This window comes from Mercenaria mercenaria, chromosome 2 (genome assembly GCF_021730395.1).
Source record: "Mercenaria mercenaria strain notata chromosome 2, MADL_Memer_1, whole genome shotgun sequence".
Lineage (NCBI taxonomy): Eukaryota > Metazoa > Mollusca > Bivalvia > Venerida > Veneridae > Mercenaria > Mercenaria mercenaria.
Genome location: NC_069362.1, coordinates 22,917,430 through 22,938,740, shown reverse-complemented (window position 1 = coordinate 22,938,740; position 21,311 = coordinate 22,917,430). Strand labels below are relative to the sequence as shown.

General features: G+C 35.5%; 1 protein-coding gene and 1 long non-coding RNA gene across 2 annotated transcripts; both read left to right on the top strand.

Annotated features, from left to right (window-relative positions):
• Positions 1 to 1,747: 1,747 nt before the first annotated feature.
• Positions 1,748 to 15,377, top strand: LOC128548972 (cytochrome P450 4F6-like). The gene is made up of 7 exons (XM_053524819.1): positions 1,748 to 1,902; positions 5,034 to 5,096; positions 5,361 to 5,484; positions 5,924 to 6,056; positions 6,304 to 6,433; positions 6,890 to 7,034; positions 15,273 to 15,377. The coding sequence occupies exons 1-7, from the start codon at positions 1,748 to 1,750 to the stop codon at positions 15,375 to 15,377; spliced, it is 855 nt and encodes a 284-aa protein (XP_053380794.1).
• Positions 15,378 to 18,724: 3,347 nt separating this feature from the next.
• Positions 18,725 to 20,901, top strand: LOC128551608 (uncharacterized). The gene is made up of 3 exons (XR_008368845.1): positions 18,725 to 18,881; positions 19,332 to 19,457; positions 19,902 to 20,901. It is a non-coding gene; the product is annotated as an uncharacterized LOC128551608 (long non-coding RNA).
• Positions 20,902 to 21,311: the final 410 nt, after the last annotated feature.

Sequence of the window (21,311 nt, the reverse complement as noted above, 5' to 3'; positions counted from 1 at the left end):
TTGGCCCTTGCCTTTTGAAGTTTTAAGTTATTGGTTTGGAACGATTGTGTTTCAGTCTCTCGTCTGGCTTCTGAAAACTCCTCCTGAAGGCCCTCTGGATCCTTGTTCCAGTATGGCTTGTAATCTCCCCATGATCCTTTAGGAATACATTTTGTGGCTGCCTGGAGTAAGGCTGCATTGAAGCCCTTTGTGACTTTGTTGATGTCTCTGCCTTTAGTACGAATTTGTCTAGAGATTTTATCTGTAAGCTCTAAGTAACTTTTCCAATCGTCATGGTTGTTGAGCAGCAACAATTTGTGATCTTCTTGCAAAAACTCTACCTTAGTTTTAGGCGTTAAACCTGATACTCGGAGTCATCCATGTGCACGGTGATCTGATTTGCTCCTACCTAACCTGTCGAAACGGCAGCACTGGTAGCCTCTAACCTTTAAAGATTTGTCCTCACTAAGATGAGTCTCTTGAATGCAGAAGACCTGAATGTCCCTAACATAAAAGATATTCTCTAAGTCCATTTTCGTATTGAAAAGTCCTTCTGCATTCCAATGCGTAACCTTAACCGTGGTCTGTAGATTTCCTCCCGCGTCTCCTGGCTCTAAGGGAGCTACCTCCAGTAGTATGAGGTGGACTCTGCCGAGGATCAGAGCCCGGCACTGATTCTCCCTGGAAGGATCTCAAAGGACCAGTGCCATCACAACTAAATCTAAATGATTGTGTAGTCATGGTGTAAGTACATTGTACCATGGTTTGTTAGAGAGCGCCAACTTGCCTGGTACATCTATCTTCAGCTCTCTAGGTTTATGTCGGGATTATCTCTTCCTTAGATTCCAGCAAAAATACATTTATTACTGAGAATTTTGTGTGCGGAGATGTAAAACTTCTTAGTACCGTGCTTTAAAAATGATAGCACACCCGCGTAAAATCAATGGAAATATATATGAAATACAGGTTTTATTTCCTTGAAGCATGTCTGTAAATTTTCTTATAAAAACTATTTTGTCAAGCTACTCCCTTTTTGCAATTTGCGAATCAGAAAAATGATGAGATAAATCAGTTTAATACGAATATTAATGAAAGGTCGTCCCATAGTGCCACATACACAGATATAACCTTTCTCTTTAGAATACTTTTTGTTTACCTATTAAATGAATTTCAAGAGCCTCTCTTGTGCATCCAGAGTTTTCATCTAAACATAGAAATAGGCGAATATCAATCTCGATTTTAGCAAAGTTCAAACAAAATGTTGTTTTTTTTTGCCTTTATTTATCGTGTAATATCGCAGAATTTGTAATGAAGTAGAAAATCGGGGTGTCACGATATAGAAGAATAAGGTCAAATAATCGATCATGCACATCTAAGCTGGGTTGTTTTCTCTCTTGAAATACATATACGCCGGAGAGTCCTGAACATATAAAGGTTAGGTAAAATATAACAGTCGTTAAATACGTCTGATATAAAGTTTGATACCCAGTTAGACGAATATTTTTAAGGCTTTCAATTTCTCTCCAACTTTACAGTCTACAAACAGCTCGGCGTGTAGGCAGGTGTTCCATGGTCCAGTACGGCGAATGTTTCTGGGGGAAAATAAAAGCAAAAATAGCTTACAACAACAAAACTCCCATAAAGCCATGTGCGTTCTTTTGGTCCGGGAAGATTGCCGAATATCTTCTCAATGCGCCTACGATATCTGGTGAAAGAGATTATCTTGTAGACAACCAAAACAGCTCCAACAAGAACTGTCGTCTGCAACATGAGCAAAATTGAAGCCCGATATATACTGGGAACCGGTGTCACTAAATCGAGGTTTCCTAACACGCTGATCATGTTTATTACTTACTTGTTGACTGGATATGAAAATGTAATCAACGTTACTAGAAGACAGAACCACAGTAAAAAAGAATTTCTGTATGCCTATTCATCCCATCTCATCTTTCTACTGTCTGTATATAAGAAAATATTCTTTAATTGCTTTTTTGCGTTGGTATAATTAAGAGGCCCTGGCATAACTAAAATATTAGCGTCTGAAGAAATGGAGAAATAACGTATTATTTACATAAACAGAAATAAAACCCCGAAATGTTAAAAAAAATATACTTACATAACTAAAACGTTAAGACTAGTGCACTGTACATAGACATTTTAGAACTTCAATTTTATATTATGTAATATAATTATTATCTTTTAATAAATTAAGTTATTGATAAATTGTCATAATAATATAAATTCGCCAAAGGATGATGAGTCGGGCCTCAAAAATAAAAGTACATGTTATCCTGTACTCAATTACGAAAGTGGCTTTACCACTACACTGGTGAAACTGTGCCTTCCGTTTGAAAAATGTCGGAATGGATTCATACTACTTACCACTGTTGTCCCCGATACTAGGAGCTTGTTTAATTTAATATTCCGACTTTACAAAAGGACGTTAGAGAAAAAGCATTTTCAGCAACATGGTAAGTTATTTTGAATATGCCAGTATTATATATGAAATATTTAGTCAGTTAAAACCTTGCTTGAACATGTTTTCATAATATATCAGATAATATATTGTATAAGTTCTTTTTCAAAAATAATTGCAAACCGCGAAAAATATTAAATTTGATATATAAATGATTTACTTACACAATGTCATGTATATCCAAGGTAACTGCACATACTTTATGATTTATATTCTACATGTTTCAATGATGTTATAAATACTTGCCTTATGATAAATGCAAGTGTCCTACAAAATGACTGAGGTAATGATGAGCTGTACCCTGTCGTAAGTTATAAAGTATAACAAATATTTACATTCACTATATGTTTTGTATAGAAAGGAAAACGCGTTTATTTTCGTATTTATAAACAACATTGGCGCAATAATATAGAGATACTAGTAATACAGGTTTTTATTCGGTCTCGCTCACAAGGCTTCTGCAGACGTTATATGCACAAAACAAACGTGTATTGTCGCTATTCTTGCATAAAAACATGACACGAAGACTAAATTTATTGTTTTCATATGTAACCATAACCGGGGCCCAACAACACTACAAAAACATATATTGAATGCTTTAAAACGATTCTTATTTCTCATGACATTACCCATAATGTTGCATTTAACTTAAAAATTTGGTAAATAGGAACACAATTTCAAGAATAATAACTTTACATTCGAGTTTCTTTGAGTACGAACACATTTCGAGTACGGATGAATACGAACGAATTGACAAGTTTTCAAGATTTATATGAATTCTGTGAGAAACTAGACGGATACTTCCAAATTCATTTATATGATTCCTAAACTTGAACAAACAATCGCTCAAGTTACACGCAATTCAATACATTCACGGTTATCGACAAAAAAGGCCCACGAGAAGCGAGAAAGCACATTGCTGGATCTGCAGGGGAGATGGCAGTGCGTTTGGGGTCGATAACTACGGTGTTCCGTTGGGGCCATCGCAGTTTCGCGTTGTCGTCCTAAGGGCGAAATCGCGAAAACACGATATTTTTACGCGAAAACGCGATATTTTGACGCGAAAACACGATGCTATAACGCGAAAACACGAAGCAAAAAATATCGCGTTTTCGCGCTGTTAATATCGTGTGTTCGCATTTTCGCACTCGATCTGCCATCGTCTTTTCGTATTTTCGCCTTCGTGACAAGTAGGGCGAAAACATGAAAACACGATATTGATAGCGCGAAAACGAGATATTTTTGTATCGTGCTTTCGCGATATTGTATCGTGATTTCGCGTTTTCGCCCTCTCAACTGCAAAGCGCGAAAGCACGATGTTTTAATATCGTAATTTCGCCTTTCGGTTGGACTTGCGCAAACGCTTGCAAGACATTTCGAGAGACCGTAAATTTGATACATTTCAACCCCAACTCCTTGGACATTTCGACCCCTCCTTGGACATTTCAACCCCAATCTAATCCTTTTTTCGACACCTATTCTGTGATATGCATAGAGGTTAAAATATGTAGCTGTGTAGTTATTAATCCAATTTAGAGTTAATTGATAAAGATAATATGTAAAACATGTAATAAAATGATGAAATCGGGATTGAAGGTGATATAGGTTTTGATTTTTTTAATATTCAGATAACTATTATTCAATATTATCCGTGTATATGCACGCTCGCCTGTCTACCTTTTCATCAGTCAAATAAGGTAGAACTTGCTAAGACTTTATTGAATGTGTTTTTACATAAAATCTGTTTTATAATTAGAAGGCAGTCTGAAGGATATACTTACGTACAAGTTTACAAGTATTTTATTTAGAGCAGGGAAATGTTTATAAATGTATTCCTCTTTTTTGTAAGTATATATAAAAATACTGTGTGAATCTAGGCGATGCTCTTGTTGAAACACGCACTAAGTGTATAAAACGGCAATGTTTAGCCGCATCTGCACATAGAAAATGGTGACATACTACATGTACATGTAGTATTGTACATGTCACTATTCTTTCATTTAATTTTTTTTAGTTTTCTTGACCAATATTGGAAAAGTTGGGAAACTTTGCAGACGAGAAGAAAGACTTTGAAATATTTCAGCAGATTTGTTAATGTACACTTGATATTATCTTGAGATGCGCCTTCTCGTATGACATTGGTGTGCAACGTAGCGGGTATGTACATGTATTTGCCAATTTGAAGCATGATTGATCAGATTTATCTGAATCTTAATCGATTTCGTAGTGCAATTAGCATTAAAGTAGATCTATATGGATCGAGTCTTACCTCTAGACTATATCTCAGGTACGCGACGAATGTTGGCAGAACCCCTTGTGCGTTCCGTAAATTAGCCGGATTGCTTTCTTACATTGATAAATCTACCGCCAAGCAAGGTTTAGAAACCGCAGCAGTGAGGGTAAAGTGGTTCGAAGTCAGCGGCCTTTACCACTCGACCTTGGAGGCCCCAAATAATAACAATGATAACAGTAACGAGTCGTTCAAGAATTACAGATGTTGTAGAATTTTATGTTTTCATTAAATTTCCTTATGAAAATTCGTTAACGATTATGATATTTAAAATACCATTTGTTTCAGAGAAACACATCCGTATGTACAGGCAGTGAATGATCTGGCAACAAGTAATTCTGAACGTTTGAGGTAATTCAGTAGAACAGTCTTTGGCCAAAATCTATTGCCATTTGACCAATATGACAATATTCATACCTTTAATACTTTTTACGTATATAGCATAAAAACAATATCAAAAATTAGATTAAAGTGCCCCAATATTTTTTATATTTCTTAAATTTAAATGCCATCTACAGCTCGTGTATCGCACACTATCAAAGGAGTTGCCTTAACTAAAATGTTAAGCATGTAATAGATTAAATGTACAGAATGGATAGTGTATTTATTTTCCAGGGATCCAGTTTTTTCACCAGACATCATTTTCTACAGAACTAAGATGGGGAAAAAGTTCAAGCAAGATTGCGACTTTGTCCATAGTGTTGCGGAAGACATTATGAATAACCGCAGATGTGCACTGGTAATATTAACTGCAGTCAACCCTGTATATACAGACGTCACTTTAGAGAGCCAGACACTTTTTATTTGCTGTTGGTCTGTATTCAATCACAGGCTGAATATTCTGCAAAGAATTCAATCACATGAAACCTGTGATCTTCAGAGCATGGTGGTCACTGTTAACAAGGTGATGTTCGGCAAAGGTTTCACTGTACTGTTTGAATAAAGCTGTATATAAAATTGACTTACACTGGATACAGCATAATATCATAATAGGGTTGCGTAGCTGTTCGCTCTTTCTAAGAAATACGATATCATTGTCTGTAGGTAAAATATCTAGCTTTTAGATTTAAACATAATTTCACAATGCACTGAAGTTTGCTGAGCTATATTATGCAATATCATTTTTACTCAATCAAAGAAAAAATGTGAATATATAAACCTTATAATAACTTTTACAGGAAATTGAGGATGATGTAAGCAACAGAAAATATCTTGACTTTCTAGATATTTCACTGACAGCAAAAGATGAAAATGGTGTTGGTCTGTCAGACACGGATATAAGAAATGAAGTTGATACGTTCTTGTTTGAAGGTAAATACCATAATGTAAGTATTGGCTAAAGGGTAAACATTAGTGACAGTAAAAAATACCCGAATATCTACCAGTGTAATTACAGATGAAGGAATAAGGGATCAAATAAAACGTAATACAAAGTCAATACTGTAGATTTCGGATGTATGTGTATTTTTATGGTCTACCATCCATGGAAATATCTGTATAAAATTAAATTTCTTCCTATAAAACACTTTTTTGAGAAACCAGCATAATATTTTTCAAGGTTATGACACAACAGCAAGCGCCATTTCATGGATTTTGTATTCTCTTGCAAAACATCCGGAATACCAGGAGAAATGTCAGGAAGAAATCGATGATCTGTTACAGGGTAGGGAGTCAGACGACATCAAATGGTAACTACATGTACATTGTATATTTTCCCCTGACGGTATCTAACAATTTCTTTATCATAAAGCTTGTTATTGCTGCTAACTTTGTAGAGAAGCTTTCAGACTATCACGCTAGAAGTCGTGAGTTCGATGACCGTGCCAAACAATGTTCGCCGTGACGATATGCCTAAATTCATAAGTGCCAATCTATGATCCTTGTTGAGTGCTTTCAGTAAGTAAGTAAGACGCTGAATCAGAAATATGACCACCCTAATATATATTTAAACTGACATAATGTTCAGAAATGAAAGGCAGCAAATTGAAACCGTTTGCGATTTGATTTTTATCACTGGCTGTAAAGTCATACGGTCCATTTTCTGACGGTTTTCTACGACCAAAGAAACGTGCGTCATTGTTTAAAAATCTGTGATCTTGAAGGTGAGTAAGACTTACTAATGCAGTTACTTTTAATCTATCTAGGAACAACTTGCCTCAATTAGAATACCTAAGTATGTGTATAAAGGCAGGCGTGAGATTGTACTGTCCGGTAGCTATAGTCGGTCGTGAAACAACAAAACCCTTTGACCTAGGTGACATTACGATTCCACCAGGGACAGGAGTTGCCGTAAGTCACGTTGACTTCAATCCATTTACTACTAAATAAAAACATTTAACAATTTCAAATGAGATTATGGAAAACCTTGCAACATACTCTATGTATGAATTATTGGTGTTCATGCGTATAATAAAAGAAATTGTCTAAAAATGTAATTGTTAAAATGTTGACAAATGAAATAATTCCAATAATGTTTTCAAATCAGACAGAATTTTTAGACATATATCATAATATCTAAATAGGCACTTAGAAATATACATTTTAGTTGGCTATATATTCCAGTTTATATGTACATAATTCAAAACGGTGATAAGAAGTTTTGATAAAATCTGCAAGGTAGAAAGTTTTCTGTTTGCAAAAATGTTATCGAATATATTGTGTTTTATTTTGTATACATACTTCATGTTACAATTTTCTCTGAAAAGTTCACATGTCCTACTGAACAGAACATCTTTAAAAAATACTTAATCTATGTTAAAATAGTTTGGCTATAAATGTATATGCGCATTTTAATACCAAATAAATAATATGTTATGTTACATTTATGACTGGAAAAGTGGATCTATTGCCGATACGAAAAAAAAAAAAAAACTCCAACTATCCTAAGATCGCGTCTCTCGAATTTACGGTCTCTCGAAATGTCTTGCAGGCGTTTGAAGGCGAAATTACGATATTAAAACATCGTGTTTTCACGCTTTCGCCTTTGCAATTGAGAGGGCGATAACGCGAAAACACGATAAATATCGTGTTTTCGCGATTTTGCCCTTAGGACGACAACGCGAAACTGCGATGGCCCCAACGGAACACCGTAGATAACTGATACAGCAAAACATACGATGGATTAGAATGCATCTTTTATGCTACAAAAAAGTAGTTATTATGGAAGAAACAAGACGCAGATACCAGATGTCCATCTGCGTAGGAATAAACGTACGTTACTGGCAAAGCATTTCAAGTAGTTTTTATGCAAGAATGATTGAAGGTGGCTGTATCCGCGATATTCTACGCGCGATTTGACGTTATTCATATAAAAATATGAACAAAATAGCAATAGCGTCGTTTCAAATTTCTGATGTTCAAAACAAACAGAAAGCCGTGACATAGAAAATGGGTCGTCATGAAAGCAAAAAAATGCCATTAGGGGTACTTTTCTATTTATATAATAAGTTCAATGGTAGTCACTTATTTGAGACCGAAGAACACTATATTGTCAAAAAAAGATAAATTTCTACCCTACCCTATTTCCGTTTCCAATAACACAGAAATCGTCCTGAAAGCCGTGACACTTATTCCGTTACCAAGGCTCGTCGTAAACCATTTCTTCGTGTGACTAACATCCCTAAGCATGGATTTGTTCATAGGGTCGATTAGATATAGTATGCTCCAAACACGTTTAAGCTCTAAGTTCCCTGACCGTTCCAAGGCGGTGTCCCTATTTTCTACTTGCTTTTTGTCCGCACCGTTTTATATGTTTTGAATGTTGTCTTACACGTTTCTGGTCTTCACCCCCCACTCCCACACACACTCCTATCCCCACATTTAAAATTCGTAAGCCCCCCCCCCCCCCCACTCCCATCTTCACCACTATCCCCACATTTAAAATTCGTACATTGTTATAAAAGTGTATTTGAAGCTCATCTTTTATCTACAGCTTCTTGTTCATACATATGCTCATACAAATGTTCAAGGAGTTTACAAATACTGAGTGCCTGGTACCAACTTCTAAAATTTTTAAAATTGTTCTTTCAGTCTTCGTCTTCATGAATTGACCAAATACACCCTAGTTTCGTAACTCTGACATATTCTTTTAAAGGCAAAGAAAATCTCCTATATAAGTGACCCCCCCCCCCAAAAAAAAAAAAATACCAGACTTTTTAATCCCCAATATACAAGATCCTGTCTGGTCCAGTCTGATAAGGGTCAATAAAACCCCTGTAGACTTGACATGTAGCCTAATTATTGTCACAGAATCATAAATTTTATTGCTTACAGATAAATTGGTTATTTCCTGTGTTTTGCATTTTATTGATTGGAATGCTGTTTTTTTTTCTTTTTTTTTTCTTTTTTTTTTTAGAATGTACACAAAATTAAATTTAATAAAAGAAATTAAAAGTTTGTTTATTTAATGATTATGATCTTTTTATCAAAAGTAACAAAATAAAACCAGAAAAAGAAATGATAATTACTGGATTTTATTAGAAATTAAAGAAGCGTTCAGTTGCATTTTTAATAGATAAAATGGAATATGGACAGACAGATTTTTTATATTAAAAACGCATAATTCCCCTTGTGTTGTCTAAATAACGACTCTTTTATACGTATAATAAAATCCAGCAATAAAGAGATATCATTATTCAAAATACACATATAATTTATTATTTCTAAAAGTTATGTGCCTGAATGCATTTTTTATATATTTGATTAAAAAAAACAAAACAAAAAAACCCCCACAGCAATGATGAAATGTAAATATTAAAAAACTTGAATATTAAAAATACGAAAAAACATTGTTGTATCTTATCACTTTGTTTATTTAGCCCTAATTCAATCAAGCTTTCTAAACTCGTTATAAAGGTGAGAACTGATTTGCTCTGAAGGTGAGAAATATCACCTATAATTTATGTACTGCACAGTAGCTATACAGTAGCTTATCATAATAAACAGAAGCAAGTCTATCAATGGTCCAGTCTTGTGTATTGGCCCTTACCACCAATACGCAGACCTTATCATTCCCATAGGCCACATACCTGGCATACCAGAATCAGTGTCTTTAAAATCAAGCCCCAGTTTGACATTCAAATTTTACTGAAAGTTTTACATATGAACTTGTTTCACTACAACTATTCAACAGAATGCCAGAACATTTCTTTTACAGTATGTTGAAGCCAGTATATTTTTTTCCAAAGTCAGAAATGTTTTTGTTTCGTAAAATTTCAGCCCCATGCCCCCCCCCCCCCCTCCCTACACACACACACACCCGAAACACACAGAGAATATCAACTGGTCGACCATTAAATCGTATATCATATATAATGAACATAAAAACAGACGATTAGTTTTTACCATCTTATCGTTCCAAGTTACACATACATACTATATAAGACATTTATTGCGATACTGATTACAAAAAAATGTGTGAAAATAATAAACGAAAGACAAAAATAATTAAAGAAAAGACAGTTACAGATACCGCACGGTCGACAGTCAGTGAATCAGAATATAGTAAAATGCAGCTTTCATAAAAGTACAATGTTGCCAGTTTTAAGTGATGACGCTGATTTTCATATCACCAGTAAATGACACAGTTCAATTCGTTAACTGATGAGCTATCGTCCAAATCTGCCATTAGACAGGCAGAAAATATGTGTAGTCGCGTTGCGGACTGAAAGGTGATTTGCTGGGGCGTCTTATAAAACTTTTATGTATGTTTTTATTCGTATTTTATGCATATAAGGGTGCATTCCTTTTAGAAAACGAGACCAAATATGTATTTTAGACAAAAGAGTCCGTATTATGAAACTGCAGGAACTGGCTCTCAAAAAAATGAATCTGAATCTAAACAATATCTTTCATATGAGAAACGAAACTACAATCTGCGCTTTCTGCTTCCGTCCTGAGTCCTCATAATAGTTGACAAACTCTGAATATCCTTTTATTTTGTTTGCTAAATATATTTTCTAAAATTCGGTGCAAGTGTGATTCGTGTTAATTGTTGAACGAAGTTTTATCAGAAAACGTTCAGTTTATTTACACAAATAATGTTATATCTACGTAAGGGGATCTTTGTATGCAAGATCTTATAGGGGTGGATTGAGATCAAGCAGAGGGCCGGTGTAATGAAGTATTTCGACCCCCATAGAATAACGACCCCCCGGTCATTATTCTACAGAAAATGTGACTCCTTTCCTGTAAAATATTGACTCCCCTTATAAAAAACTGACTCCCTTTGAAAACTCTATAGAATAACGACCCCCGGTCATTATTCTATAGAAAAACTGACCCCTCCAAGTAAAATACTGACTCCCTAAAGATGACTCTCTTCGAATCTCATAGAATAACGACCCCGGTTATTATTCTATAGAAAAAGTGAATTCTTCCATGTAAAATACTCACTGCCGAAATTACTACATTCAAACTCTCATACAATATCGATTCCCGGACATTATTCTATTTAAAAAGGTTACTCTTTCCGTGTAAAACACCGGCTCCTAAAAAGACTTTCGACGATAATATCTATTAAAAAGTGATCCCCACCAAACCTAACGGACAATTTCACTAGATCTACAACTCTAATACCCTACATTGCCAATAGTTAACATTTTGATTGTACTACTACTACTGGTGCCGCTACTTCTATTGCTATTACATGTACTTCTTCTTCTTCTTCTTCTACTACTACTACTACTACTTCTACTACTACTACTACAACTGCTACTACTGATACTACTATACCTGCTTCCACTAATACGTCTTGTACATCTACCTCTTCTTCTCCTGCTGCTGTTGTTGCTGTCACTTATTCCTCTGCTGCTGCTGCTGCTGCTGCTACTGCAACTGTCACTACCACTGCCATTACTACTACTACTACTACTACTACTACTACTATGCTGCTGCTACTGCATTTGCCACTACCACTGCCACTCCTACTACTACTACTACTACTACTACTACTACTTTCTATTGTTGCCGCTACCGTACTTTACTGCCACTGCTAAGTATTGCAACTTCTATTAATACTATGTTCTATGCTAGCAGTTTCTTGTGCAGTTTTCTTCTGAAGAATTACTTTATACCGAAGTTTGCAGGGATTATTGACACTGGTGTGTTTTGTGAACGTATTGTGAATTGTTATTTTCCTGAAAAAAATGTATACACCAAGATACAGCGTCTAGAAATAGAATCCCTTTTCCCGTTGCGGAATGCTCTGATATTTGTGTCAAGTGATGGTATCTGGGGCTAATGGTCAAACGGAAGGACGGATGGACGGACAAGGGCAAATCTATATGCCCCCCTCCCCCGAGTGGGGGCATAAAATGCAGCAGTTAGGCCTTAGATACATGAGTTATCGCTAAATTTGACCAAATGACCGGGGGTCGTTTTTTTATGGGAGTCAATATTCTTCGCGAGGTTCAGTTTACTTCACGTGGGGGAGTCATAGTACTATGACCGGGGGTCACTTTTTCTATAGAATAATGACCGGGGGGTCATTATTCTATGGGGGTCGAAATACTTCATTACACCGGCATAGCCACCAATGGTATATTCGAAAGTTGCTGAAAAAAGGCCTGATGATGTTTTAGACACTTACAGACAACAGTCAAGCATTATTTGTGTACATTTAAAAGACAGAGACAGGAAGAAACTAAGTCAAATAGATATAAAAGAAAAATGGGTCCAAAAGAAATGATAATTAGAAAGCTTTGTTAAAAAGTATCCAACAAGAGTGCCAGAATGTCACAATATACGCCTGTCACAGCAATTTCTTTACTCTAGCACCTGTATTTGCAAATGGAATTTTAATTTTGTGGTTGTTTAGTAATCATTGTAAGTCTTTTGTTTTTCTAAGTCCACCTAAAACTCCTTACCAGGTAGAGATACCTTAAAATACACCTAAAAATGGAAAGTAACATCTATGTTGTACCACAGAAAGTGGTCTTGGTTTTTCCCTACGGTCAATTATAAAAAAGTTACAATATAAGTTATTTATAGTAACAACTAAGGGAAGTTAATCTTAAAAAAAAAGTGTAAGTCCACATAAAAATATTTACCAGATAGAGATTGGTCAAAATACACCTCAAAATTGGATGTAGCATGCATGTTGTACTACAGAAAAGTGGTCTCGATTTTTCCCTACGACTAGTAATGAAAAAGTTACAATATAAGCTATTTATAGTAACAACAAAGGGAAGTAATTCTAAAGAAGGGAACTGCGCATGACACTTCGTCTCATGATGGTGTATAATTGTGCCAAGTTACATCAAAATCCCTCCATGCATGAAGAAGTAATGCTTCGGACAAAGTCATTCTTGTATCTGACCTTTGGCCTCTAAGTGTGACCTTGACCTTAGACCTAGGGACCTGGTTCTTGCGCATGACACTCCGCCTGGTGGTGGTGAACATTTGTGCCAAGTTATATAAAAATCCCTCTACGCATGAAGAGGAAATGCTCCGGACAAGGTTTTCATTCTTGTATCCTTTGACCTCTAAGTGTGACCTTGACCTTAGACCTAGGGACCTGGTTCTTGCGCATGACACTCAGTCTCATAATGATGAACAATTGTGCCAACTTTCATCAAAATCCCTCCATGCATGAAGAAGACATGCTACGGACAAAGTCATTCTTGAATTTGACCTTTGACCTCTAAGTGTGACCTTGACCTTAGACCTAGGGACCTGGTTCTTGCGCATGACAGTCCCTCTCATGATGGTGAACAACTGTGCCAAGTTTCATCAAAATCCCTCCATACATGTAGAAGATATGCTCCGGACAAAGTCTGTGGACGCCGCCCGCCCGCCCGCCTGGGGCGTGCCTGCGAAATGATAGTTAAGTGACTGCATAACGGTACTTTCTCTTTGATGTCATTCATTCCGTTCTGTTTATGTGACCTTTTTCTTTTTATGTGACTGTTAGAACAATAGAGAGAACAATGGGGTGTCACATAAATACCGTTTCGTTAGAACGTCCGTTCTCATAATACGTCCCCTTTTTCAAACGGGCGTATAAAAAGGGACACACACACACACACACACACGCATGCACACGCACGCGCACGCACACGCACACGCACACACATAAGCAGGTAAAAACAACAGTAGGGCTCCGCCGGAGGACGAACGGCGGTCAAAATTATGGTGGGCACGATAACTTACGAGGAGTGTTCGATATGAATTGCTTATTGTCCTCTAGCTCGATATCCACGTGGGGCACGATAAAAACCAATACCTACCTGTATAGGATTATTCAATACCTACACAACGGTGTATAAATGTACATGTTAGACTAAGTGTAAGACATAAAATTTGCCATTTAAATACACGCAATCATTGACCACTGTAGTAAAAATGGTTGGTAGAAGCGTCAACAAGAAAGATGAAATACGGGCTTACATCAAAGCTCGCTCAAAACTTGTTCTTTGAAGCAGCTGATGACTGAACTTTCTACTGCTTATGGACCTTCTTGTGTGTCTTATGACACAGTTTGGCGGTGGAAAAAGAAATTTGAGTCTGGTGTAGAGTCCATCAAAAATGCACCGAAATCAAGTAGGCCAAAATCTGCATCTCGTAAAGAAATCGTTTCCAAAATAAAGGAAAGCATTGAAGGAGATGCCAGATTTACAGTTCGTGATATTGCACGAAAGATAGGCATATCACTATCAACGGTTCACCTTATTTTGAAGAAGCATTTGAAAGTCAGAAAGATTTCTGCTAGATGGGTGCCACATCTGTTGACTGATGAGCAAAAGAGGCAACGGGTTAAAGTGGCCAAAAAGCTGCTTCAAATGTTTCCAAAATATGACAAAAAGCAGTTTGCCAATGTCGTCACAGGTGATGAAACCTGGGTCTATTATTTTGAGCCCGTCAGAAAGGTTAGCAATAAGATCTGGGCCACTAAACACAGCAAACGCCCAATAATTGCCAAACGTTCTTTGAGTGCAAAGAAGGTCTTGTATGCAATCTTCTTCTCTGGTGAAGGAGTCGCAATAAAAGTGCCGGTGAAAAAGGGCAAAAGCATCACCGGAAAGTACTACAAAGACGTAGTACTGAAGAAACTGAAAAAGTATTATCAGAAACGACGCCCTGCCACTGGTTTTAAACATGTCCGTCTTCTACATGACAATGCCCCCGCTCATACCTCCGCAATAGTTACGGCGTTTTTGAAGAAAGAAAAAGTAACTGTTTTGCCTCACCCCTCGTATTCCGCAGACCTTGTCCCATGGGATTTCTTTTTGTTTCCGAAATTGAAATCATTCCTTGCGTGGCGGAAATACCAGTCCCGACAGGCACTTGGATCTGCCATTCATCAGTACCTTATTACTGTGCCCAAATCAGCGTACCGTGACGCCTTCAAGAAGTGGATACATCGGCTGAAACTTTGCATTTCTAGCCACGGGGAGTACTTCGAGGGCAGAAATGAGCCCTTTTGGGCTAACTTGAAATTTAAAGTCTCCAGATAGAAATAAGCAATTCATTTCGAACATCCCTCGTACTCCTGGTAAAACAGGAAGGTCTAATACGCAGTTGTTCCAGGGTAAAAGGAGAGATGCAGCAAATGCCAGGGATTATAAATATAAGGGAAAGGGATGGGATGAGGCGATGTGGGTAAATGGGGTAGTGAGTAGAAAGAGGAAATAAACGCTAACAACAAACAAGACAACATACACAACACAAAGTACGAGACGGGTGGAAAACAAGTTGAAAATAGGGGCAGCGCCTTTGAACGGTCAGTAACCTATAAAAAGGAAACTGGGGGTTTAAATGCGTTTAGGGCATGCCAATCTTGCACTTATCCTATTTTCAACAAGTTAGACAAAACAGTGTAAATAAAATCACTTCCTGCTGAGAAAGACTCTAACACTAGTAACAAAATACCAGATCATCCATCAATAGTTTGACCATTTATTAGCAATTAGACTTGTCTAAAATTAGCAACATAACAGATTAATAAACATAATACAGATAACAGATAACAGATTAATAAACATAATAGTTTCCACTAATTTCATAAATACACATTCATTCTGTCTCAAAGATAAATAAAATTGCCATAATATATATGTAACAAATATGTAGTTTGAGCAAAGTGATACCTGATAAATTCAATGAGACAATAATGTAATATGAACGTTTGTGAGTTACAGGAAAATAATCTATGCAACTAAAGAATTAACCTGGAACTCGAATAAACATCACACTTTTATGACAACAATTTTTATCTTTTATCATAGAATGTTTATCACAGCATGTTACTGGTATTATACACTTATAATTAAACGGCACAACTAAATCTATCTCTGCGTTGCTCGAGTGCTAATAAGTTAACCACGTAAAGAACGTTATTGCCGTTTATGAGTTGTATCTTATATACCTAGACATAAAAACGATTATTCGATTGTTTGAATCTGTTAATAACAAAATTTTCAACACAACGACACAGTTACAAAACTCTGTCCATTGCAGTTTTGTTACTATCTATAGTAAGTTATATAATAAGGAAAAATACTTCAGCTTTCACTGTTTTAGAGAAGTTCATAATATGTTTCTATAAGCGTGAGTTAATAGAAAATTTTTCGGCACTTTCTAACATGAAAGCACTTCTAATTATTTTCACTTCATATTTTGATTTAACAAACTCACGATTTACGCATTAAGGGCTTGGTTTCATTTTTTAACCGTCATATTCTGCTCAAGCGAGACATCTGTAACTTATGGTGGCTGATTTCTGCCATTTCGTGTCGGTGTGTTGGCGGGGCGGAAACACGAAAACGGGAAAACTCCACAAATATCTTAGTTGTCGAGTTTTCGTGTTTTCGTATTGGCGGGGCGAAAACATGAGAACACGACACATTCTACCGAAAACTCGACGTTTAAAGGACGCCGGCACAACACATTTATCTGTCGAGTTTTCGTGTTGGCTGGTATGAATATGTTGTGTTATCACCGTTTATTTGTCGTGCTGTCGTGTTGTCGTGATTTCGCAACGTCGACACGAAAACACGAAAACACGACAAATACGATTAAATAGAGATGGCTGGAAAGTATTTATCGAGTTTTCGTGTTTTCGTGCTTTCGCGCCCGCAAATACGAAAACACGACAAATACATTATTTGTCGATTTTTTGTGTTTTTGCCCCGCCGACACGATAACACGAAAACACGACAAATACTTTACAGCCATCTCTAATTAATCGTAGAGTTATTCTGAAGTAGGTGGCAAAGGGTATGAGAAGCATTTTTTTTTCTGTTCGAACGAACCGTCAATATTCATATTCACTATAGCAGCTTTCAGAGATTTGAGATTTTTAGACAGTAGATAAATATGTCAAATGTTCATTTATCGTTTTAAGAATACGAAGTGTATGTATAATTAGAAATTAGGTATACATTAATATTTACACGTAAAGAGCTATTATTTATGATAACTTGCAATTACATTCCAACCAAGCTAGCCGATCACATGTAAGTAAAGACTACTGAATTGCATAAGAAGATATGATGCGGGTCTCTGGTGGGCCTCCGTTGAGCTTAATTCTTACATTTTGTAACTATCTAAAATCATTCACAGTGATGTAACATCGCGTAATGCACGTCACTCATCCCGTGGCAAAAATTGTTTGATGCTTATTTGTAAATACACGAAAGAGGCTTACATTATATTATCATCTTGATGGCTAAAATATTTGATGGTATATATTCACTCTGTTTAAATTTCAAGAATAAGCCATGTTATGTATACGCACATCATTGTTGTAATATATGTCTTTCCTGTTTATTAACCAAAGGCAAGCTATTGACGGTATTTGCAAATAAACTTTGTTGTCGTATAAGTATGAAGATAAAACAAATGAAAAAAGACACCTTACATGCATATGTTATATATAAATTATTCGAACCATTCCAGCTGATTATTTCCAAAACAGACCAACAGCTCCCGTGAAGGTAATGTCAGGTTTCAATTGTAATCTCTGAGACAGAAAAGGATATTCAATTCAACACAAAAAGCACTAAATATTAATATGAAAGTTTCTGACTGGCAACAGACATTAATTAAAACTGTTTTCATTAATTTCACATATGAACGTGAAAATGGAAAACTTAAATATGGAAAGTATGATTAACGATCTAAATTGTTTCATCACATGCCACACTTGTACTAGTGGCAGTAACTAATTTCAGCATTTTCTAATACATGTGCCGCAACACTTTATCAGCATGTGAATATAGTATACAATATTAATTGGTTTTACACAACAGTCATTAATACTTGCATGTTTTGCCTTTAGGTTATCAATTTACCACAAAAAGACACTTGGCATTTCAAATTAAATTAAAAAAAAATGAACGAAAACAACGTAAGAAGGACACGTTTTAAGGAAACAAGACAGAGTACTAGTCACAACATGGTACTAAGAACTGTAAACAACATAAATATTAACAACATAGATGCGTAATTCAACAAGGCAAGGACGATGCGCAATTTAGTTAGAAACATGGTAAATTCAGAACTATTCGCAAGGCATTTATTTATGCTACACACAAGCTTCTAGCAAAATTGATTTTTGTGTGATGTCTGCTGAACAATAGATTTGTAGCTAATAAAATGTTGTAATACTTTTTGTTTTGTACTTACCATGACCAGTGTATAGTATACACTACAACACGAGAAATAAACTGACAAAAATGTTTAGAAAATCACCTGGATGGCGTATGTTGACAATTGATTTGGTTTTCTTGAGGATGAAATATAACAAAATCAGAATCTCTAAATTCAGTTTATTTTATATATTTGCACGTATACCAAACATTATAAAAGTAGATATCATAAATATCAGTATAAATTAACGAATTGCCGAAAAAAAAACAACAAAAGACATATTTCAGTATTATCTAGGGACAGCATACGATTGCAGCAATTTTGTGTAGTATGTAAACATACTAATAACTTATTTTAGTAAAAAATGTTGAAATTAATCGTCCGTTTGCACGAGTTTAGCATTGTATCTTATTTTGAACATTTCTTTTCAAGGTCTGAATCCTATCCAGATATCTATATAAGCGGGGGACGATACTGTCATAAGCTAAAGCGAAAAAGTTTTAACACATAGCTCACGTGGATATTTATTGTTTTCACCATAATAAGGTAACATTTTGAATCTAGATTTCATAAGTCTAACATTTGGCTTGCTCTAAAAAGTGATTATGTTATAGAAACGCCAATGAAAACACAGAATTCATATTCTTGTTATTCTGTGTTATTTACAATAAACATTGACTTATGTAAAGAACAACTATTTTTCTGTTTATGTGTTTGGTTGCCATATTCTATACCAGTACTTACTTGTTCTCTGCACTGAGGTGGAGGACAAATGATTTCAGACACATTCATCACGGAGAACATATGCCTCGGCAAGGTATCGAACTCTCCCTATTTAGCTACGAGGCCGGTGATAAAATAACTTCTATCAATATCAGTTGGTAACATATTGTTTTATACAAAAAAATACTAATATAAAATTGTTTATAAAAATTACAAAAGAAATGTTACAGAAGGAACATGACAGTCATATGAGAATATCCGATTCATTTACAGGTAGTTGATGATGACGTCAGTTATGCTTGTTATGGTTCTTCTTGCTCTTGCTTCGGCAGCGCCACCACAAACTGATGAAGGGTCCAGTTGTCATGCACCGGTAAATAGCTTTGGAGATGCGTGCTAGTATGTATCAGATCTGCATTTATATTAAGAATAAAAACTGAAATGATTTAAAAGAATACTCAAACAGGTACAAATTATTGACAGTGAGATTATTTGTAAGAAAACGTTTCTAAACGCCAAAAAGCAAATTTTTGCATACTTGTAAACATGGCAAAACGGATCATGAACTTTTAAAATAATGGTAAAACAATATTCCTTATACCGTTTCTGCATATACATAAATATAATTATTGTAACAGAAGCTAGCTCAAAGCTATTTTACACAAGTTCCATTAATTGTTATAGATACCTGTAGTTATTTTACTCAGATTGCTTTCAATGTCTGTGCTAAATATTGCGTTGTATCATTCCACACTCTTTGAGCATTTATCAGAGATGTTTTTACTTCAAACTACCCGTACGTACAAAATAAATTTCTGATTGATATTTCAATCTATTTTCTAGTTCTAGTACGAAAGTACAACGAGCTCCAGGGGAAACGCTTAAGTACCATATAACTACGGATGTAAGCACCGAGATATGCTGCAAGGTGTATGCATGCTGGACATCATCTTGCACAATGCAGGATATTGGTTGTGGACATCAGTCACTGGAGTCCAACTCTCTTCCATGGGAAGGCGAACAGAAACTTGATACACCAAAAGTGGAATGCAAAACTACTGGTGTCCATGCTATCTATTACAGTTTTACGACATCTCATTAAATTGTTAAATACTTATCTACAGAGACATGTTATAAAATATTACCTAAAAATATGAAAAAATATATTTAGACATTTTAGAAATTAGATAACGCGGGAGACGATATCTATTTATATGGTCGTATGTATATGGGATGTAATTATTTTTGGAAAATGAATTTCAAAATGCACACAAAAAGCACATCCTCTGTGTCAAGAGTCAGCAGATTTGATGTCATCATAAAGAATTAAGAAAGAAATTTTAAAAAAATAGTTCGAGGAAATTGGTGAAATAGACATTACTATTGACGCGTTTTATCTCGTAAGACAGCCGTTTTCAATCTTCAATTCGACGTTTTTTTGTGTAATGGAAAGTTCACAATTAGGGTATATTAGTATCAATAGATAATGATAAAACGGACTTCATATCGTTCTGCACATTAGGTTTAATTATTTCTGCTAGGTAGAATTTGACTGAACAATTCATTTTGTTAAACTTAAAAAAAAAATAGACACTAAAAATTGGACAGCGTAGTTGACTTTTTTCAGGACTTAGTTTTATTTTTTTTTAAAGTGTATCCAGATATAATGAGTATAACATAATTTTAATGACATTTCCGCATATAGAAAATTTCTAATTCTGTAAAATTAAATAAATTGTCATACTGTGTAGATTTACCTATTAATATACTTTAGTTAGATAAATTGTATATGTTCATGTACCTAATTTTGAGATATTTTGATTAAAGAGAATAACAAACTGGACTAACGTGAATGTTTTTATGCATCCGTTTTATTGACATAAATGAACTGACAATTTAACATTTTTGAAACGAACATTAACGGAAATTTAGTAAACAAAACGAATTATGCTATCGGTTTCTCACTGCTAAGTTGGATAATCATAAAACAATAAAAAATCGCTCCTTTCTTGGACCGAGTGGTTGTATTACTCGTATTTTACAATCAATCCTGTAGAATCAGGGAATCTATTTCACGTGCCTGTATAATTCAGATAGATTGCAGCATACATCCGTGCTAGGGTAAGTCAGATGTACTGCACCTTTCATTACCTATATTAGTAAACAGACTCAGTCTAACCGAGTCTGCCGCCGTCAGTTTGCTTCGTTCCATTATTAGTTAAAGTGCTTAGAGCTCAAAATTGGACGAATCGT

What these genes read in the sequence shown, in the direction of transcription:
- LOC128548972 (XM_053524819.1), top strand. Translation starts at nt 1,748, where the DNA reads ATGAGCAAAATTGAAGCCCGATATATACTGGGAACCGGTGTCACTAAA. An exon ending in AGTAATTCTGAACGTTTGAG is followed by an intron (nt 5,097 to 5,360) that starts GTAATTCAGTAG and finishes TTTATTTTCCAG; the next exon opens with GGATCCAGTTTTTTCACCAG. An exon ending in GAGTCAGACGACATCAAATG is followed by an intron (nt 6,434 to 6,889) that starts GTAACTACATGT and finishes TAATCTATCTAG; the next exon opens with GAACAACTTGCCTCAATTAG.